General features: G+C 42.5%; 1 protein-coding gene across 1 annotated transcript in view; it reads right to left on the bottom strand.

Moving 5' to 3' along the window:
- The window catches only part of DCHS2 (dachsous cadherin-related 2), a 308,466-nt gene that overhangs the window by 51,159 nt on the left and 240,218 nt on the right, over positions 1–17,089 (bottom strand). The window contains exons 11-13 of the mRNA XM_058666741.1: positions 9,457–9,591; positions 9,058–9,267; positions 5,007–5,864 (exon numbers count right to left, since the gene is read on the bottom strand). Coding sequence (XP_058522724.1) covers positions 5,007–5,864; positions 9,058–9,267; positions 9,457–9,591 — 1,203 coding nt within the window. The remainder of the gene's footprint in view (positions 1–5,006; positions 5,865–9,057; positions 9,268–9,456; positions 9,592–17,089) is intronic.

Genomic DNA, 17,089 nt, shown 5'->3' with positions numbered 1-17,089 from the left:
AGAAACAGTGGAGGATGGCTCAAGTCTTTGGGCACCTGCACCCATTTGGGGGATCCAAAAGAGGCTCCTGGCTACAGATTGGCTCACTTTTGGCTTGTGGCCACTTGGAGAATGAACTAGTGGATAGAAGATTCTCTCTCTGTCTCCTCTCTGTAAAATCTGTCCTTCAAAAATAAATAAATCTTTAAAAATACAGAAAGGGAGGAAGGAGAGGAAGAATTATTATTAGAATTGTACCTATAAACTACCATGAATCTGTGCTCACTGAAATAATATCATATTCACATGAACAATTATGAAAAGTACCAGTCATTTGTGGTTACCATGCGAATCTAATGTATTAACAACAAATTCCTTTAAAAAATATTTTAGAGAGGCTGATATGGTGTATCAGGTAAAGCTGCCACCTGCGATATCAGTAACACATATGGCTGCTGGTTTGTATCCTGGCTGAGCCTCTTCTGCTCCAGCTCTCTACTGATGGCCTGGGAAAACCAGCAGAAGGTGCTCAAGTGTTGGGGTCCCTGCCACCCATGTGGGACACCCAGCTAAAGCTCCTGGCTTCCAGCTGTCCCAGTAGGAGTAAAGATCTCTGTCAGCTGGTCACTCTCTCTCCCTTCCTCCTTCCCTCCCTCCATCATTCTCCTTCCGATTCCTTGCTCGTGAACATGGCCTGCTAGTGTCTCCCACTGCCTGGCCACGGTCCAGGCTGCCCATCCTTGGAGAACCCTCAATTTACAGAGTCCCTGGACTGTCAAAGGAAGTCCTTTGGACCCCTGGCGCAGCCAGAACCTTGAGCCCATACAGGTTGAGGGAGAAAGGCTGTACATTATTTCAGTCTAAGAAACTCTCCACTTGATTCTGAGACACTCAGCATCTTTCCAAATAGCTCCAAAAATTATTTTTAATGAGGCAAATGTTTCCCAAAACACTTAACATTACATTTCGCTTACAGAAACGTCTCTAATATGGTTTTAATTGGCAAGCAATGTGAACACAATCCTCACACACTATTTAATGATTCCATGTGCCTGTCACAGCAGCTCTGCAGACAGCATTATCCTCAAAAGAATAGGAAACCAGGCTTCCAACAGCCAGAAACAATAGGTGCTAATGAAAAACAACAACGAAACAAAGGCAACTCTGATATTTCTGCTAAATGCTTTGTTCTGATTTTCACTTACAAATTCCTCATACACTTGAAAGTGCCACAAATTTTAAGGGCCCAAATGCTTTCCATCTTAGAAAAACAGAGCAAGACCTACTCTGACCCTCCTTTAGCCAATGGGTTTCCCATATTCCTGTCTGTCCCCAAATGGCCCAAGCTGCTGAAAATCAGAATTTCCTGTCTACACTTCTTCATTTTGCACCTTGCTACACTCTGAGTTATGTCTAACCTATAATGCTAAAATTCTACTTCCCTCTCAATTTCCTGATTCCTTAAGTCACTGGATTCTAGAAGGTTTCTTTAAAATGTTCAGCACATTGGTTCTACCTCGGTGCTTCGGTGGTGGGAGCTTCCAACTGTAATATCCAACAATAAAAAAACCAGAATGGGCTGGAGGCTGGTCAGGAAAGGCCATTGTTCCTGTTAGGACAGGAGGTGGACTAAGTAGGGCTGACCCATGGACCCACTGTTATGCGCAAGATCTGGCACTGGGAGAGAGGTTCTGATGGAGGAGCTTGGGGAACTCCTCTATTGATACACAGTCTCTGCAGGTGAGCGCAAGAACCATGACAGGGAGCATCCCAGACCAGGCCAGGGAACGGTACCCACTGGTATACATTTGGCGCAGGTTTGGGTGAACCAGGCAGGGTCAGTCCACATTATCTGCTGGCAAATCAGAGCGCCAGAATGGAATGTGGATCAGGTCAGGTTTGCTTGTAACTCATGCCAGTACACATGAGGGCTAGGATTGGGTGCCAGCTAGGCTGGGCTAGGCTGTAGTTCCTACCAGCATGAGCAGGAACTGGGGGCAGGCAGGGCCCGGCAAGGCTATAGCACCCACTGGCAAATGTCAAGTTGACATGGACCATGCAAGACTGGGTCGCAGCACCCAACCAGCACACATGAGAATCAGGGGGGAGGGAGCAAAAACTGGTAGGTGGGCTACAAGGGACTACCCTGATGGACCACCACTTCCACTAGAAAGCATGAATTGCGATGGGGGCAGACCATACTGGGCAGGGATACAACACCTGCTGGCCTCATGTGAGCTGGATCAGAGAAATGCCAGACTAAGTTGACTGTTTCTGCTGATGTAAGCGTAAGTCAAGAGTGGGTGTGGGTTGTTCAAGGCTTTGCCACAGCATCAGCTGGCAGACACTGACACCAGGGGCTAATTTTGTCAAGTTAAACTGCAGAACCACCTAGAGAGCGCATGATCCAGGAGTAGGAGTGGGCCCATTAGGGAAAGGGTGGGCACCTTCCTGTTGGGTTGCCACTCTGACTGGAATGCATGATAACCAGGACTGAGGCAGGCATGGCTAGACAGAGAGTGACACCCTCTGGCACATGTGTGGGTCAGACCTTGGGGCTGGTTGGATTGAACTAGGCTTCAGTGCTCATTGACACATATGAGAGCTGAATGGGATGTGGGACAGACTGGACAAGTCTGCTATACATACTAGCAAGCATGGGAACCACGGCAGCGGGCAGGCCTGGTGGGGGTTATTGTGGGTCACCCCAACTAGGCTGTAGCTCTCACTGATTTGTGTGAGGGAGGAGTGTGTGGTGGGCAGGATTGGGCTGGGCTGCAACAACCATTGGTTTGTGTAGAAGACAGGGTTGGAGGCAGAACTGACCCTGCAATTGCAACCACCAGCATATGCATAAGCTAACTGGGGCGACAGACTGTGCTGGACCCTGTACCAGCAAGCACACAGAAGAATCAGGTCTGGGATGACCTCAAAGTTTCTTTGGTGATTCCCCTCAACTGAACTGCTAGACTCAGAATCCCAACCATGAAGAGAACTGCAGGTTCCATAGTCTGATTGTCGAATGCCTGTGTCAAAGCTGAGCCTCTTCAGTGGCTCAGATGGAGCAGTGGACGGCATATCCAGGTGCGCCTGGAGGATATAGCAGTACATTGGAGCCTGCTAAGAACACCTGGTACCATGATAGAGGACAGAGCAAATTGATGAACTACCCCAGCCAAGTGTTGGCAGTGAATATTGGGGCAAGTGGAGAATCTCAGGTGGGTTATGCCAACCAGTGGATACTGGAGAGATTTCATCATGCTTGGAATGGCAAGATCGGCACAAATATACAACTGCTGAACTATCAAAACCACTTGAGTAGTGTCCTCGAAGCATGCCCCACATAGGGGACCCTAGGATGGTTGGAAGGCTAGGTTTGGCTTCTCCGCTCTCTCTCCCTTCCCCCAGATACAGGAAGGAAAAAGGAGAATGTGGAAACAATGGTCTTACCCACTTTCCTGTAGCCCTTGACCCTTCGCAACCTAATCAACAATGTAAAGATAACCAAAATAAAATAATAGCTAAAAAATGTTTAGTGTATTTAAACACTGTGGGCAACAGTGATTTGCAGGAAGGTGAACTCCCCTTTCCTTTGGCTGGGGGTGGAAATGGCGATGTGGAGGGCAGGGAATGGCAGGGGATTGTGGGGGATGGCAGGGAGAATGGTGGGGGAGGGCATGGGAGGGCGCTGGATGGCAGGCAGAGGGGGATGTGATGTGAGAGGGGGTCAATAATTTTCCAGTCACGATGTGTTGGGGCCAGACCCAGGCTCACAGGCAACTAGTGACAGCTGACTGAGGCTTCCCACAGGCCATGTGGACATTCCTGTTCAAGAGATCTTATCTACCAAAGGAGGACGTCTTTTACAAAGGAAAATTTACTTGGCTTTTAACAATTGAGGCCTTACGTTTGATGTTGTTAGATGAATGTAATGTTAATCAAAACCTGAACCCTCAGGGTCTCCAATAAGAAAATGTCAAGCCAATATAAATAGGATGGAGGTTTTTTTTTAATCCTTTTCATTTTATAAAAAGGCCATGAGATATTAAAAACAGTTTAGAGTGATGGGAATTTATGATAATATCCATCAAGTGGCACCTACTGAAAAGATTTTTGAGTGTCCCATCAGAAAGAAAAAATAAACAAAAAGCTCCCCAAAGGCATATACATTTCATTTGAAATACAAAGTTAAACTTGCAGGCATATTTGATGAAAAAAAAAAACATGCTGAAAGCTATAACATGCCATTGAACAAGTTATACCAAAGCTATTCTAACACTGATCAATGAATTTGCAACCTGTTAAAACTACTGGAATTCAAAAAAAAAGATAAAGAAAATCGCCTTTGAGTGTCTGATAGGATCTTTCAGTCCATATGGGCATAAACTTCCGGTCCTACAGGAAGCTTTAGCCAGTTTGAACCTCCATCAGTGTCAGCACATGACCCGGGGGCCTATCAACTCCTGCTAGCCCTGGTGCTGCTTGGTGGCATTTAATAAGTAAGCATTCATAGCCTCACAGGAGTCCCTTTTTGCCCTTCGTCGATCTCCAGAGAGAGGTCCCGACTCACTGATGTCTTGCCATACAAACCTGCCTGGATGTTTACAGGTACTGTTTGCTTCTATTACTTCCAGAAAATTCTCCATAAACAGAGTTTGACAGCACAAAGTTCTATGAATAAGAGTCAACTTGAACAAACCAATTCCAAATGTAAGGCAACAAAGAAAGATGACTTTGTTTAGGCATCAAGAAAACACGATGTGGAGAGCAGGATGAAGGCACCCCATCATCTTGCTTAGTAGTAGCATTCTCACAGAGACACCAATGGAAGGGCCAACCATTAGAGTGACAGATAATTTTGCCCTATCCTACCTTTAGCTGTATTTATTTTGACTGTATGATGCCAACAGTTGGCTGGGCTCAAGTTTTTAGAACTGAATATGCAATAGCACTCCTAAAGTATCTGTAGTTTCAAGCCATTTGCCCACACGGGGATAATATACAAATAAACTCCAGGGCACACTCACCTGCTTCACAATCTTCCATCACAAGTCCTTCATACAGAGGGTCACTGAAAGAAATCCTGACATCCTCTCCTTCCATGTGGACAACCAGGAGACCAGTGGTCGCCCTGGCTGGGACCCCTTGATCTGTAACTCTTAAATGCAACCACATGGGGAAATTTTCTTGGGACAAATTTTGCTGCAGCTTGACTTCTCCTGTATGTTGGTCAATAGAAAACATGGATTGAGTCTCTGCAAAAGAGAAAATCACAGTTCCATTGGGCCCCAAGTCAAGGTCACTGGCTCTCAAGATGGCAACCTTCTGGTTGGGAAGTGACCAGGAGGAAAGAAGAACATCAGAGGGGTTCTGTCCCCAAACAGGATTATTATCATTAACATCCATGACATGCACAGTGACCGTGATGGTCGTGCTCCTTGAGCCCTGCATACCACGGTCTCTGGCCACTGCCCTAAATGTATGCTCAGATCTGGCTTCTCGGTCCAGAGTATGGCCAGTTCTCAGTGTGCCTGTTGCGTGGTCAATGGTGAATGTACCGGAAGCTGCGTCCATCAGAAAGTACTCGATGTGCCCGTTCAGACCTTCATCCTCATCCACAGCAGATAGCACGAGCACGGGCGTTCCCACCTGAGCATCTTCCGCCACAGAGGCCTGGTAGTGCAGAATGGGAAAGGCAGGGCTGTGATCATTGTCGTCCAAAACCCTAATGTGCACCTGCAGTATGGAGCTCCTGGGGGGAACACCCAGGTCAGAGGCCAGCAGGACAAGGGTAAAAGAACTGACTTGCTCCCGGTCCAAAGCACGAGTGGTCGACAGTTCTCCTGATGTTTCATGAATGGCAAAGTACTCATCAGTATTTCCACCTACCAAAGAAGCAAAATGAAAATTCAACTGACTCACAAAAATAGAGCGGTCTTTTGCTAGCTCTCTCTATGTGTTAAGGAACACTTTCAGATCCTTGCATCCTAGAACTTTGCAAGTTCAATGGAAACAGTGAACACGACATAGTCCTAGACCTTATGAACTTTCTAAAACAATCAATTCTTAAATTAATTTTTTAAAGTTGAAAGGAAGAAATAGAGATAGAGAAGAAGTTCATCCTCTTGTTCATGCTCCCGTTGTCCAGAAATGCCAGGGCAAGTCTAGGCAGAAACTAGGAATCCAGAACTCTAGCCAGGTTTCCCATGTGGCAGGGACTCAGCTACTTAATTCACATCTGCTGAATTAACAGGAAGCTGGGTAAGAAACAGGGTGGCAGTAATGACTCAAACCATTCTAGAATGTGGATGTCCCAAGTGGCGTGTTAACCACTGTGCCAAATGCCCACTTTATAAGCTTCTATCAAGCTTGTAGCAAGGGATACACAAACTAATGTAATCCCAGTGATGTCGTAACTCCATCAATAATTATAACATGTTTTACCTGACTTTCAACAGCTGTGTTGTTTCATTCCACCCCACCTACAGTCCTCCCCATTTCTGGAGACAGAACAAGCACCCTTCTGCTGGTTCAGTGCCCCCCAGTTCCTGCAATGGCTCCCAGCCAGAAAAACAATCCGGGTCTCCCACATGAGTGGCAGGAACCCCATCCCTGGAGCCTTCATCATGCATCAGTGTGGTTTTCGGTGAACATCACCATCTTCATCTTCAATAACAACAAATCACAGTTGAGAGTTTCTTGGTATCTGTGTTGGACTTGAAAAAAATGCTTTGTGTATTTTACTTTATTTAGTCTTCACAGCATCAGTTCATTTAAAAATTGGATCAAGATGCAATATTTGGACATCTTTAGGGAAGAGAGCAGCTGGGAGGCTCCAAAGATAAAGACAAAGAAACAGAAAGTCTAATTGCCTGTGTGGATTGGTTCATGCCCCACTGCACTGGACTCCATCCACAACTGTTTCTATTCACATAGTTTCTGCTTGGAATTATTAAAATACGTCTACGGAAATAAAACAAAGGTTGGGGATAAGAAAAAGGATATAATGTCAATTTTCAGCTATCATTAATAAAACAGAATGTATTAATGTTTCCCATGGTTACTCCCCTCAAATCTTACGCCAGCTACACTACAAATTTCCTCTTGTACATTCCTATGGAACTTTGGGCACGAGTCATAAGAAAATCAGCAGCACATCTGTCTATTTCTTCCACAATATAAGCAACATTAATGTTTTATTCATCTCTGGATCTTTCAAAGAATCTACACTTTACTGTCTTCCATGGTACTAAATAGAATGAAAGTTAAAGTTGAACACATAGACAGAAAAGCTTCTAAGGTATTTTTAAATAATCCTGAAGATTATTTAGGGAAATGTGGTTTAGGGGTGGTACTGTGATGCGATGGTTTTAGTTGCTGCCAGAAATGCCAGCGTCCCTATGGGTGCTGGTTCAAGGCCTAGATGTTCCACTTTATAGCCAGTTCCTTGTTAACACACCCAGAAAAGCAGAGGAAGATGGTCCAAGTGTTTGTGCCCCTGCCATCCATCTGGGAGATGTTGGAATTCTAGGTTCTCAACTAGCCCAGGCCCCGTCATTGTGACCATTTGAGGAGTGAACCAATGGATGGAAGCAATCAATTTCTGTCTCTTCTGTTCACCTAGGACCCAGCATATTTAGCTTGACATTTGTCTTTATAATTACCCCCCTCACCGATTAAAACGCCTCCCATTTGACCCACATAAAAGGCTGCCAGGTAAGGTCATTCCTAGTGTTGGTGCCTGATGTTGAAATAGCAACTATCGTCAACGCTTGGGAAAAACCATAATTTTCAGTTAGAAAAAAAAAATCTTTGCTATGAATTAAATCACATATTATTCTCACAGAGTTTCTAAGCAGTTCCTACTCGAGTTTCTAGGCAATAGAGGTACCTGAAACCCAAGATGATTCATTGATTTTTTTTTGAACATCTAACTCAGAAGGAATTCAGGAACTAAATTTCCTTCTGTAATAATAATTTCCCCCATTTGAAAAAATGTGAGTGAGGATGGTACATGCTTACCTCTCTAATAAAGAAACACAGTCATGGGCTTGTTGCTGTGCCTTGCTCCTGTCTAGCAGGACACATACATAAACTCACCCGTCTCATGAAGAGATGCCACATCCAATCGAATTTTATTGTTTATATCACTATCCGTATTTTTATCAAAATTTGAAAGATACTTTGGCTATTTTAACCTTACAGTATTAATAATAATAATTTCACCCAAAATAACTTTTGAACTTGGACACGATAGTCTCTGGAATAGTCTGAAACTCTTAAGTTTCTACACACACATAGTTTGAGTATTGACAAAAATAATAATCTAGCTTTTAAGTATATAAGCCTAGTAGAATGTGATATAAGAATAAAATACAAGAATATAAATATACAAGAATGCAAATACATAAGAATATAAAATACAAAAATGTGTAAGAATGTGAACATAAAATACAAGAATATAAAATATAAGAATAAAATGCAAGAATACAGGAAGAAAATATTAAATCAGGAAAAATAAAATCAGGGCTTGCATTGTGATGGAACAGGTAATGCTGCTACCTACAACACTGGCATCCCATATGGGTGCCTGTTGGTATCTCGGCTGTTCTGCTTCCAATCCAGCTTCCTGTTAACTAGCATGGAGAGCTGGTTCAAGAGCTTGTCCCCCATCACCCATGTAGATGACTCAAAGCTTCTGGATTCAGCCTGGCTTAGATTTAGCTTTTGTCACCACTAGGGAGTGACCAGGAAATGGATGATATCTGTTTCCTTCTCTTTTTCTGTAACTCTTTCAAAATAAACTTTTTAAAAAAAAGGCACAAAGCAAAACAACTGATTATATGACTGAAACACCATAAAGCAAAGCCGTGTACCCACTTATGGTAGCACAGAACAAAAGTCACAAGCGTTCCGAAGGGTCAAGTTTTCCAAGAATTGAGAGGAGAAGTGGTTCAGGGTGGCAAAGGGAGGGAGGGCACATGCTGTCTAGCAAAATACAGCAAGCAAATGAGCAAATACAGAATAATCCCCTTATAGTGATAGTGTGGGGAGAATTTTACCAAAAAAAGTACTTACCAATTATGTGATAGGTGACAGCTCCATTATTGCCAGCATCCCTATCAGAGGCCCAAACAGTGGAGATAATCTCTGGCTCTCGGTTTTCAGGAATCTCAATGTCATGACTGGCGGTGATAAACTCTGGGGCGTGATCATTTACATCTTCAATGATGCAGAGAACTGTAGTGGTGCCTGACAAGGAAGGGACTCCCCCATCTCGCACAAGTACTGACATGGGAAACAAAGATGGCACATATGGTAGGCATTAATTCATGTCTAAAATATAAATATTCTAATACCATAGCATTAATTAATCGTGTGGTGCTGGGTCAGCAAAATTTCATGGAAAAGCATCCATTGAAATGTCAAATGTCACCATTCAACTTTTATTTTTGAAGCATGCAACAAGTCCCTTACCTCGAAGGGTGAAGATTTGCTGAACTTCTCTATCAAACATGGTGGTGGTGACTATCTCCCCGGTATCAGGATTTATCTCAAACAAGTCAGATGACGCACCTGGCATGATTTCAAACTGAAGCTTGGAATTGACTCCTTAAGGAAACATAAAGAAAAACTTACTATGTCTTAAGAACCTATTCAATTATTTTCCTGTGAATATGTTAGGCCATACATGAAAAAAAGTGAGGTTCTTCAAATTAAAGTACAGAGACCAAATCCCCACAAAATGCTTTGGCTGCTCTTACTAAATAAAAGCTTCATGAGCTGAAATATTTCATCTGCAAGAGTCTTAAGAGACTTGCCCATGTGAATGCTTAGGATTTTTTCCCTCCCATAAAAATTGTCTTACAACTACGCAACTCCACAACCTATTTCTAATTAGTCCTCCTAAAGCTCCTCATTGGGTTTAATAATGTGAGTGCCAGCTTGTAGGGCAAAGACACTCTCTGTGGATTGACGCTGCTTAAAAGGCCCGTGTTCAGGAACTGGGGTTGTGAGGGAGTGGCTGAACTGCCTATGATACCAGCATCTCACATGAGCACCAGATTCTGTCCCACTTGCCACACTTCCAATCTAGTACCACGCTGTTGGCATGGAGAAAGCAGCACATGATGACCCAAGTGTGCAAGTACCTGTCACCCATCTAGGAGACTGAATCTATCTTCTAGTTTTCGCCTGGCTCAGCCAGGGTCATCGCAGCCACTCTGGGAGTAAACTATGGATGGAAGATCTCTCTCTCTCTCTTCAAATAAATAAATTTTTTTTTTATTTTTTTAAAAGCATGCTCAGTTATAGAACTCCATTCTTAAGATTCAGGAGGCAAGTACACACAGTTGTTCATATGTTTATTTTCACTTTCTGTGTTTTAATATTCAGAACACAGCATTATCAAACTTGAAAACTCAGAAAAAAAAGTGAAATAGAAATTATCTGTCTTATTTTTATCTTCTTGATAAAAATGTTTCAGATATTTAGTGATAGCTTTATGACATGTTCTTGGTGAAGGGTGTGTGTGTGTGTGTGTGTGTAAATACAGATGAGGACACCTTAAAAGGTTGTGGAAAACAGAATTAGGACTTTATTTTATTGCAATAAATTTGAAAATTCTCACTGTTTTTTTTTCATCATATGCATTTCCCATGAAATATTTTTGAAGACCCAGGGTGTATCTGCTTTCAAACCCCAACTCCTCCAGTCCCACTTTGCTGCTCCAGAACCACTCTCTTCAGTCCACTTCTCTGTCCCATCTAGTGCCAGGAACCGTATCTTCAGCAAGCTTGCTTATCTGCTCAGGTCCTTTATCTTTGTGCCAAAGATGCTCAGCAAAGCCCCTGACCAGCATCATTCAAATATCTCTCTCTTGGCTCCCTTGAAGAGCCAGCAGATAACTGGAGCGGACTGGGGCACATGAAAAATTATTGTCATCTGGCAATCTTCCCACACTTCTTGGTTTCCTCTCTCCCATCACATCTCCTGGCTGAACCAAGGGCCTTCCCCCTCATCACTCACTTGCTATGCCCAAGCAAGAAGCAGGCACTGGACTCATCCACGTCTATCCTCAACTCCAACCCTGGCTTACACCTCAGAGACAAAGCTGATTCCTCAAAGGCGTTCTACAGGAATTTTCTTGTTAGTTCTAGTCCTGTTCCTGAAAGTTTCTTCTTTATTAGTTATAACCTTTCCTAATTTTAAGAATCAAACTTTCATCTCCTCTATATAGCTGAATTTCTTTTAAAACAATAACCATTCTCTGTTGCTAGTCTAAAAATCACTGTCCTCCCTGGCTCTTTGCACAGTGATCCCTGACGTATTGGTTAGAAAACTGATGGCTACTTCGAGCTCTTATCCCCCCCTTCTCCATGACACTGATTAATTCGAAAGACAGAAAGGCAGGGAAGGAAGCAGAAGAGAAGCAGGAGTTAAAAAAAAATAGCCTTTTTTTAATTTGCTGGTTCCTCTATGACATATTTTTCTCTGACCCTCTGGAGACAGTGTTAGCGTCTTTCATGTTAAAGTCTGGATGGTCTTGACTGTTACTTCAGTGGATACTACACTTCAGGGATTGCTTGGCATAAATCCTTCTAGCCTCTCCCACTCTCATGGTTTTCATTCACACATTTACTCAATGACACCAGGTGGGTCAAGCTGCCATTATTCACTGTGTTGACTGATTCATTCATTCACGTACTCACTGAAGTAACACATATTTACATTTTGGAGCCAGACACAGAAAAAATACCACTGAAGAATAACTAATCCTGGCCATGAGAATTGCCTTCTAGTGGGAATACAATCCAGTCAGTGATTTAGAGAACACTACAGCAGACATAAAAATACAGATAAAGTGCATCAGTAATGATGTACTTAGGAAAGTTTATTCATTAGCTCAGTCACAAACACATGTAGAGTGACAGTAGGTGTCAAGAGACCATGCCCGGTACTAAGAACTTAACTGCTGTCAATAAGACCAATCTTTCACCCTTCTAGAGCTCAGAAATGACACAGAAAACAGAGAAGTAACTTCAATTCTATGTGCTAAATTCCGTTACCTTCTGAGATCTTAAAGATAATGAACATGAGGGAAAAAGGTTTGAATGAATTCAAAAGAAAATTTACAGAAGTACTGCATGATCTCAGCTGAAAAAAAGTTCATCTAGTAGATGTTTAGAGTAGAGTGGTGGAAACAGCAAGAAGCGATGGTAAATATTGATTAGCTCGGAAGTTCACTGCACAGTGAGATAGGTATAAATAATGACAATGCACTATGCATTTTTCTAAAAAACAATAAAACGCTGTAAGAAACAATTAGAAGTGTTCTACCACAAGGAAATAATATATGTTTCCACAGACAGATGCATTTATATTGATTTGAACATAACACCATGTATTCATATACTGAAACATCATACGGTGCTTCACAAATATGCACAACATTGTGTTGACAATAAGTAATGTGAAAAAACAAGACTGGGGCCCGGTGGTGTGGCCTAGCGGCTAAAGTCCTCAACTTAAAAGCCCCGGGATCCCATATGGGCGCCGGTTCTAATCCCGGCAGCTCCACTTCCCATCCAGCTCCCTGCTTGTGGCCTGGGAAAGCAGTCGAGGACGGCCCAATGCACTGGGACCCTGCACCCGTGTGGGAGACCCGGAAGAGGTTCCTGGTTCCCGGCTTCGGATCAGCGTGCATTGGCCCATTGCGGCTCACTTGGGGAGTGAAACATCGGATGGAAGATCTTCCTCTCTGTCTCTCCTCCTCTCTGTATATCCGGCTTTCCAATAATAATAAAATCTTTTAAAAAAAAAAAAAAGAAAGAAAAAACAAGACTGAAGAACCTTACCATGGTCTACAAAGGCCCGGATATTGTCACGATTGCCTTTTTCCTCAACATGTCTTCTCATGAACTTGCCCCCCACCCCCCGCTGTTCTCTGAATATGCTGTTTCTTACAGCTGGGTCTCAGTAGCTGCAGCTCCTTCTGCCTGCTCCTTTCCCAGTGTTTTCCTAAGATATACTAACTTTTCATCTCTTGTGTCACAGATCTAAATTCGCCCCTTCCATCCTCTGTCCAGTAATGTTGGGGCCAAGCTCTGCAAAGCCTAGTTCTTCATAGCCAACAAGGGTTTCCTTAGCCTCTATGGGCCTGCTACTAAAGGACACAGCAGGAACTGAGAGACAGACTGGGAGGAACCAGGCTTCCTTCCTGCAGGTTGCTCTCTGTCCCCAACAGCCATGCCCAGCAGCCTATGTGTTCTCATACCAGGGCCAACAATAGTCCCTTTCCCCATTTTCTTCCTGGGCTCTGACACTCCAACTCTTCTCCTCTTTCCAGGTACTGGTGGCACAAGGTACAGCCTAGTGTTAGTTTTCTAAATGACCCCCAGGACCCTCTTGGTTCACTCAGCTGTCTTGTACTACAGTATCTCATATTCCTGAGCAAATGGCAGATGGCTGCTGGGGTGTTGGCGCCAGGTGTGGGTGTCAGGTCACAGAGATTCTAACACTGGATGGGTTGTTTCTTTGGCCTTGATAGAATACAGTGCCCCTTACCTTGGGAAGTAGAATCCTGGTAACTCAACCCTTGGAGTGATATGAGCATTAATTAAACTATTCCTGTGTTGATGATAAAGGCATTTGAGTTCTTTAATAAAAAATTCAAACTAAAGGGCTTTATAAAAGGATTATTCCTCAGGGAACAAAATGGCATTGACTGTGACCAGATGATAACAAAAGGCATTATGAAGGGTCATCAAAAGCACATAGAAAGTGCATATGATAAACAAACTGCAAAAAATATTTTCATAAAATAAACTTCGTCTCTAATTCCATTTACCCTGAGATGAGATTTTCTTTCCAATGTCCTCATGTGATGCAGAGTGACTGCTTTTAAATACTACAGCATTTTACCTAATATTACAGGAGAGACTTTACACTCTAAGTTAACGTCATAGTTAGGAATTGGAAGTTTCAGACCCCAAATGATAGAGTCAACAGGCACCTTCTAAGGGGATTTCTAATCAGAGGAATACATAGGTAACCAGTGTCAGATTTCAAGATATTATAAGTACCCAAGTGTAAATTTAGCTCAGAGAGACAGCATCAAGTTTCAGAAGAATAGCAAGACGTTTTTCATTTACATTGGCACAGTAGTATAATTTCCCATGAAGATAAAACTGTATGCCTACTGAGTGCTTTACAAAGGCTAAAGCAAGAAATTCTTATCGACATTAAGTTTAAGACATCTTTTCAGAGATGCATTTTATTTTCATCTGAAAGGCAAACTTGCAGTAACAGAAGCAAGACAGTTCTTTCATATACTGGCTTATTTCCTAAATGGCTTCAATGGCCGGGGCTCATTCAGGTCTCTTATATGGTTGCAGGGGTCCTGGGGAGTTGGGCCATCCTCTGCTGCTTTCCCAGATACATTAGTTGAGAGCTGGATCTGAAGTGGAGCACTCAGGACTCGAACCAGCATCCATACAGGATGCTGGCAAGGTCCTGCAGGCCATGACATGCCACAGCACTGGCCCCTCAAGACACTACCTTATTCTGACATTTCTAATATTAATCTTATAACTAATAGTGTCTTAGATTGAATAAAATGCCGTACTTCTCCTTGACTCAAAGTATAAGCTTAGGGTTCAGTTGTACAAGTAAGGTACCCCCCTATATATCCTTCAGAATTTGTACACACGCGAAGAGTACAGATTAAGGTTCCTAAACTATGAGAATCTGCTATATTTTGTAAAAATGATCTCTCTCTCGGGGCCAGCACTGTGGGTTAAGTTTCTGTTTGTGGTGCCAGCATTTCCTTATTGGAGTGCTAGCTGGAGTCCTGGCCAAGGTGCTGCTGCTCCAGCTCCCTTCTGATGTGTCAGGGAAGGCAGTGGAAGGCAGTACATATATTTAGACTCCTGTGACCCATTTGGGACACTCAGGTATAGTTCCAGGCTGCTGGGACCAGCAGTTGTGGTCATTTGGGGAGTGAAGCAGCAGGTGCAAGATTCTCTGACCACTTAGTCTTTCAAATAAAAACTAAAACAACAATCAAATAAGTAAATCTCATTGAAAACAAACAAAATCCTCCCACTCCAGTCAGCACTCAAGTGAACTATTCTCAAAATTTTGAGTTTACACTCAGCTTCTGTAGGGAGTGATGTTTCCCCCTCTATCACCTACTCAGGCAAAATTCCTAGTCAAGTGCATCTCATCACCTGAGAATTCATTTCCACATATACCTGTACATGTGCAAGGCATGGGCAACCCTGAAAAACAGCTGTAGGGCTTTTTCAACATACCCCAAAATAATACAACCTGGCAAGAAGTAACTCATTAACGAATTCTACATATGTCTACATGGCAACGCAGAGTTAAGTAACATCAGAAACACCATGACAGAGCAGATGCCTGAGCCTGAGGCAGAAGGGAGCTATCTCCCAGCCGGGGCACCCTTTTCTCCAGGGGTTGGGGATAGGAGGAGTCTCAGTGGGAGAGATTTCTTGTTAACAATGGAGCTGTTGTTCAGAGCACCAATTGCTATAGCAGTTTTAATACCTTAGTTAAAATCTGGTAGAAGGTTTTTCCCCCTTGTAATGCAAGAAGAAACTCCTGTTAGAATTAGAGTGAGTCATACACTATAAACATTCAGTGCTCCAGTCCCTGTGGGTTTGCATGCCAAACACTGCAGCACACTTAACATTTGTTTGCAACTGCATTGTAGAATGCTAGAAAACATGTTACGCCTGCCAGTATTAAGTAATGCTGCAGTATTTTTAAAAATATGTAGTATAAAGTAAACCATTCATAAATTCCAGTGTGATGCCAGTTATGTTAAAATCTTGACTACATCACTTAATTCTCATGCATAATCCTATTTCAATGCTTTAACCCAGTCAGAAAAAAAAAAATGAAGGGAAAATATATTTAAAAATACACGCATACACACAAATATTCACATATATTTACATAACCACCTGCTTAACAGATCCGGCCTCATTAAAAATACAGAGATTTCCAGGAATTCAAAATTGTCTCCAACACATGTAAGGGTACATGAAACTTACGAATTTAAAGACGTTCGTGTGTGTTTTCAAACATCCACTAATGCAAAGCCAGGAAAACAATAATTTTTGCCACTAAATTCACAGTTGGCCAACCACATTCTCCAGAACAATGAACTTTTAATTCAATTATAATTAACAGGCTACAGACTTTCACTCTGAACAAAACAATACTAAGAATAGGCAAGCTGACAGAAATCATAATAGTATATGCACAGCAAACACTCTTAGAGGACACGTGCAGACATTTAAGCGAAATTCTTTTCTCTCTCTTCAACCACTAATGTAAAAGAAATTCTTTCAGAGTTCATTACAGAAAGATAAAACTTATGAAATAAAGACCATAGAAAGGAGTTTTATGTACCCCAACAACTGCTAAAGCACACGTCAGCAACATACTCAGTAATTAACAGCACTTCCAAAAGATCATGGAAACATGGAATAAAATTAAGTGTAGGGTATAAAAGTGTGCAATCTCATACATATAAGGGATCTTCCAAAACTCCATGGAAATGCATGTTCTGGGGAAAACTGATGTATGGATTTCAAGGTGTTTTGCATCAAAATAACTTGAGTTTTCAGTCCAGTTCCATAAACTTCTACAATGCCCTTGCCTGCCTGTCTACTTTGGACGGTGGTTTGCATGTTGCTGAGAGTCCTATCCTGCTCTGCTGGCAGCACAGAATGCTTCCAGAGAACTCGCCTGTGTTGGACTCACTGAGGAGCACAAAGCTTGGATATAGTCGCCATTGCTTTGAATGCTTAAGAAGGAAGCCTGCCAGAAATGTGCTAAATACAGTCTTTAAGCACAGCTTGGGATACAGGTCTGTCAGCATGCTCTAGCCATGTGTCTTGGTGCATGGTAAGAAAAATTCTTTGTTCATACTGCCCCACTCTGGTCAAAAGGGAAAATTAGTCTGGCCCTTCAAAACATTCCCAACATGATGCACATGATATGATGTTATGTATAACATGTTATGTTTTGAATGTTATATGTTGTGTATAAACTAAAATTGAAGTATAGGTGAGGTGGT

This window comes from Ochotona princeps, chromosome 7 (assembly GCF_030435755.1).
Source record: "Ochotona princeps isolate mOchPri1 chromosome 7, mOchPri1.hap1, whole genome shotgun sequence".
NCBI lineage: Eukaryota > Metazoa > Chordata > Mammalia > Lagomorpha > Ochotonidae > Ochotona > Ochotona princeps.
Note: the sequence above shows the minus strand (reverse complement) of the source record. Positions and strands in the feature narration are given on the sequence as shown.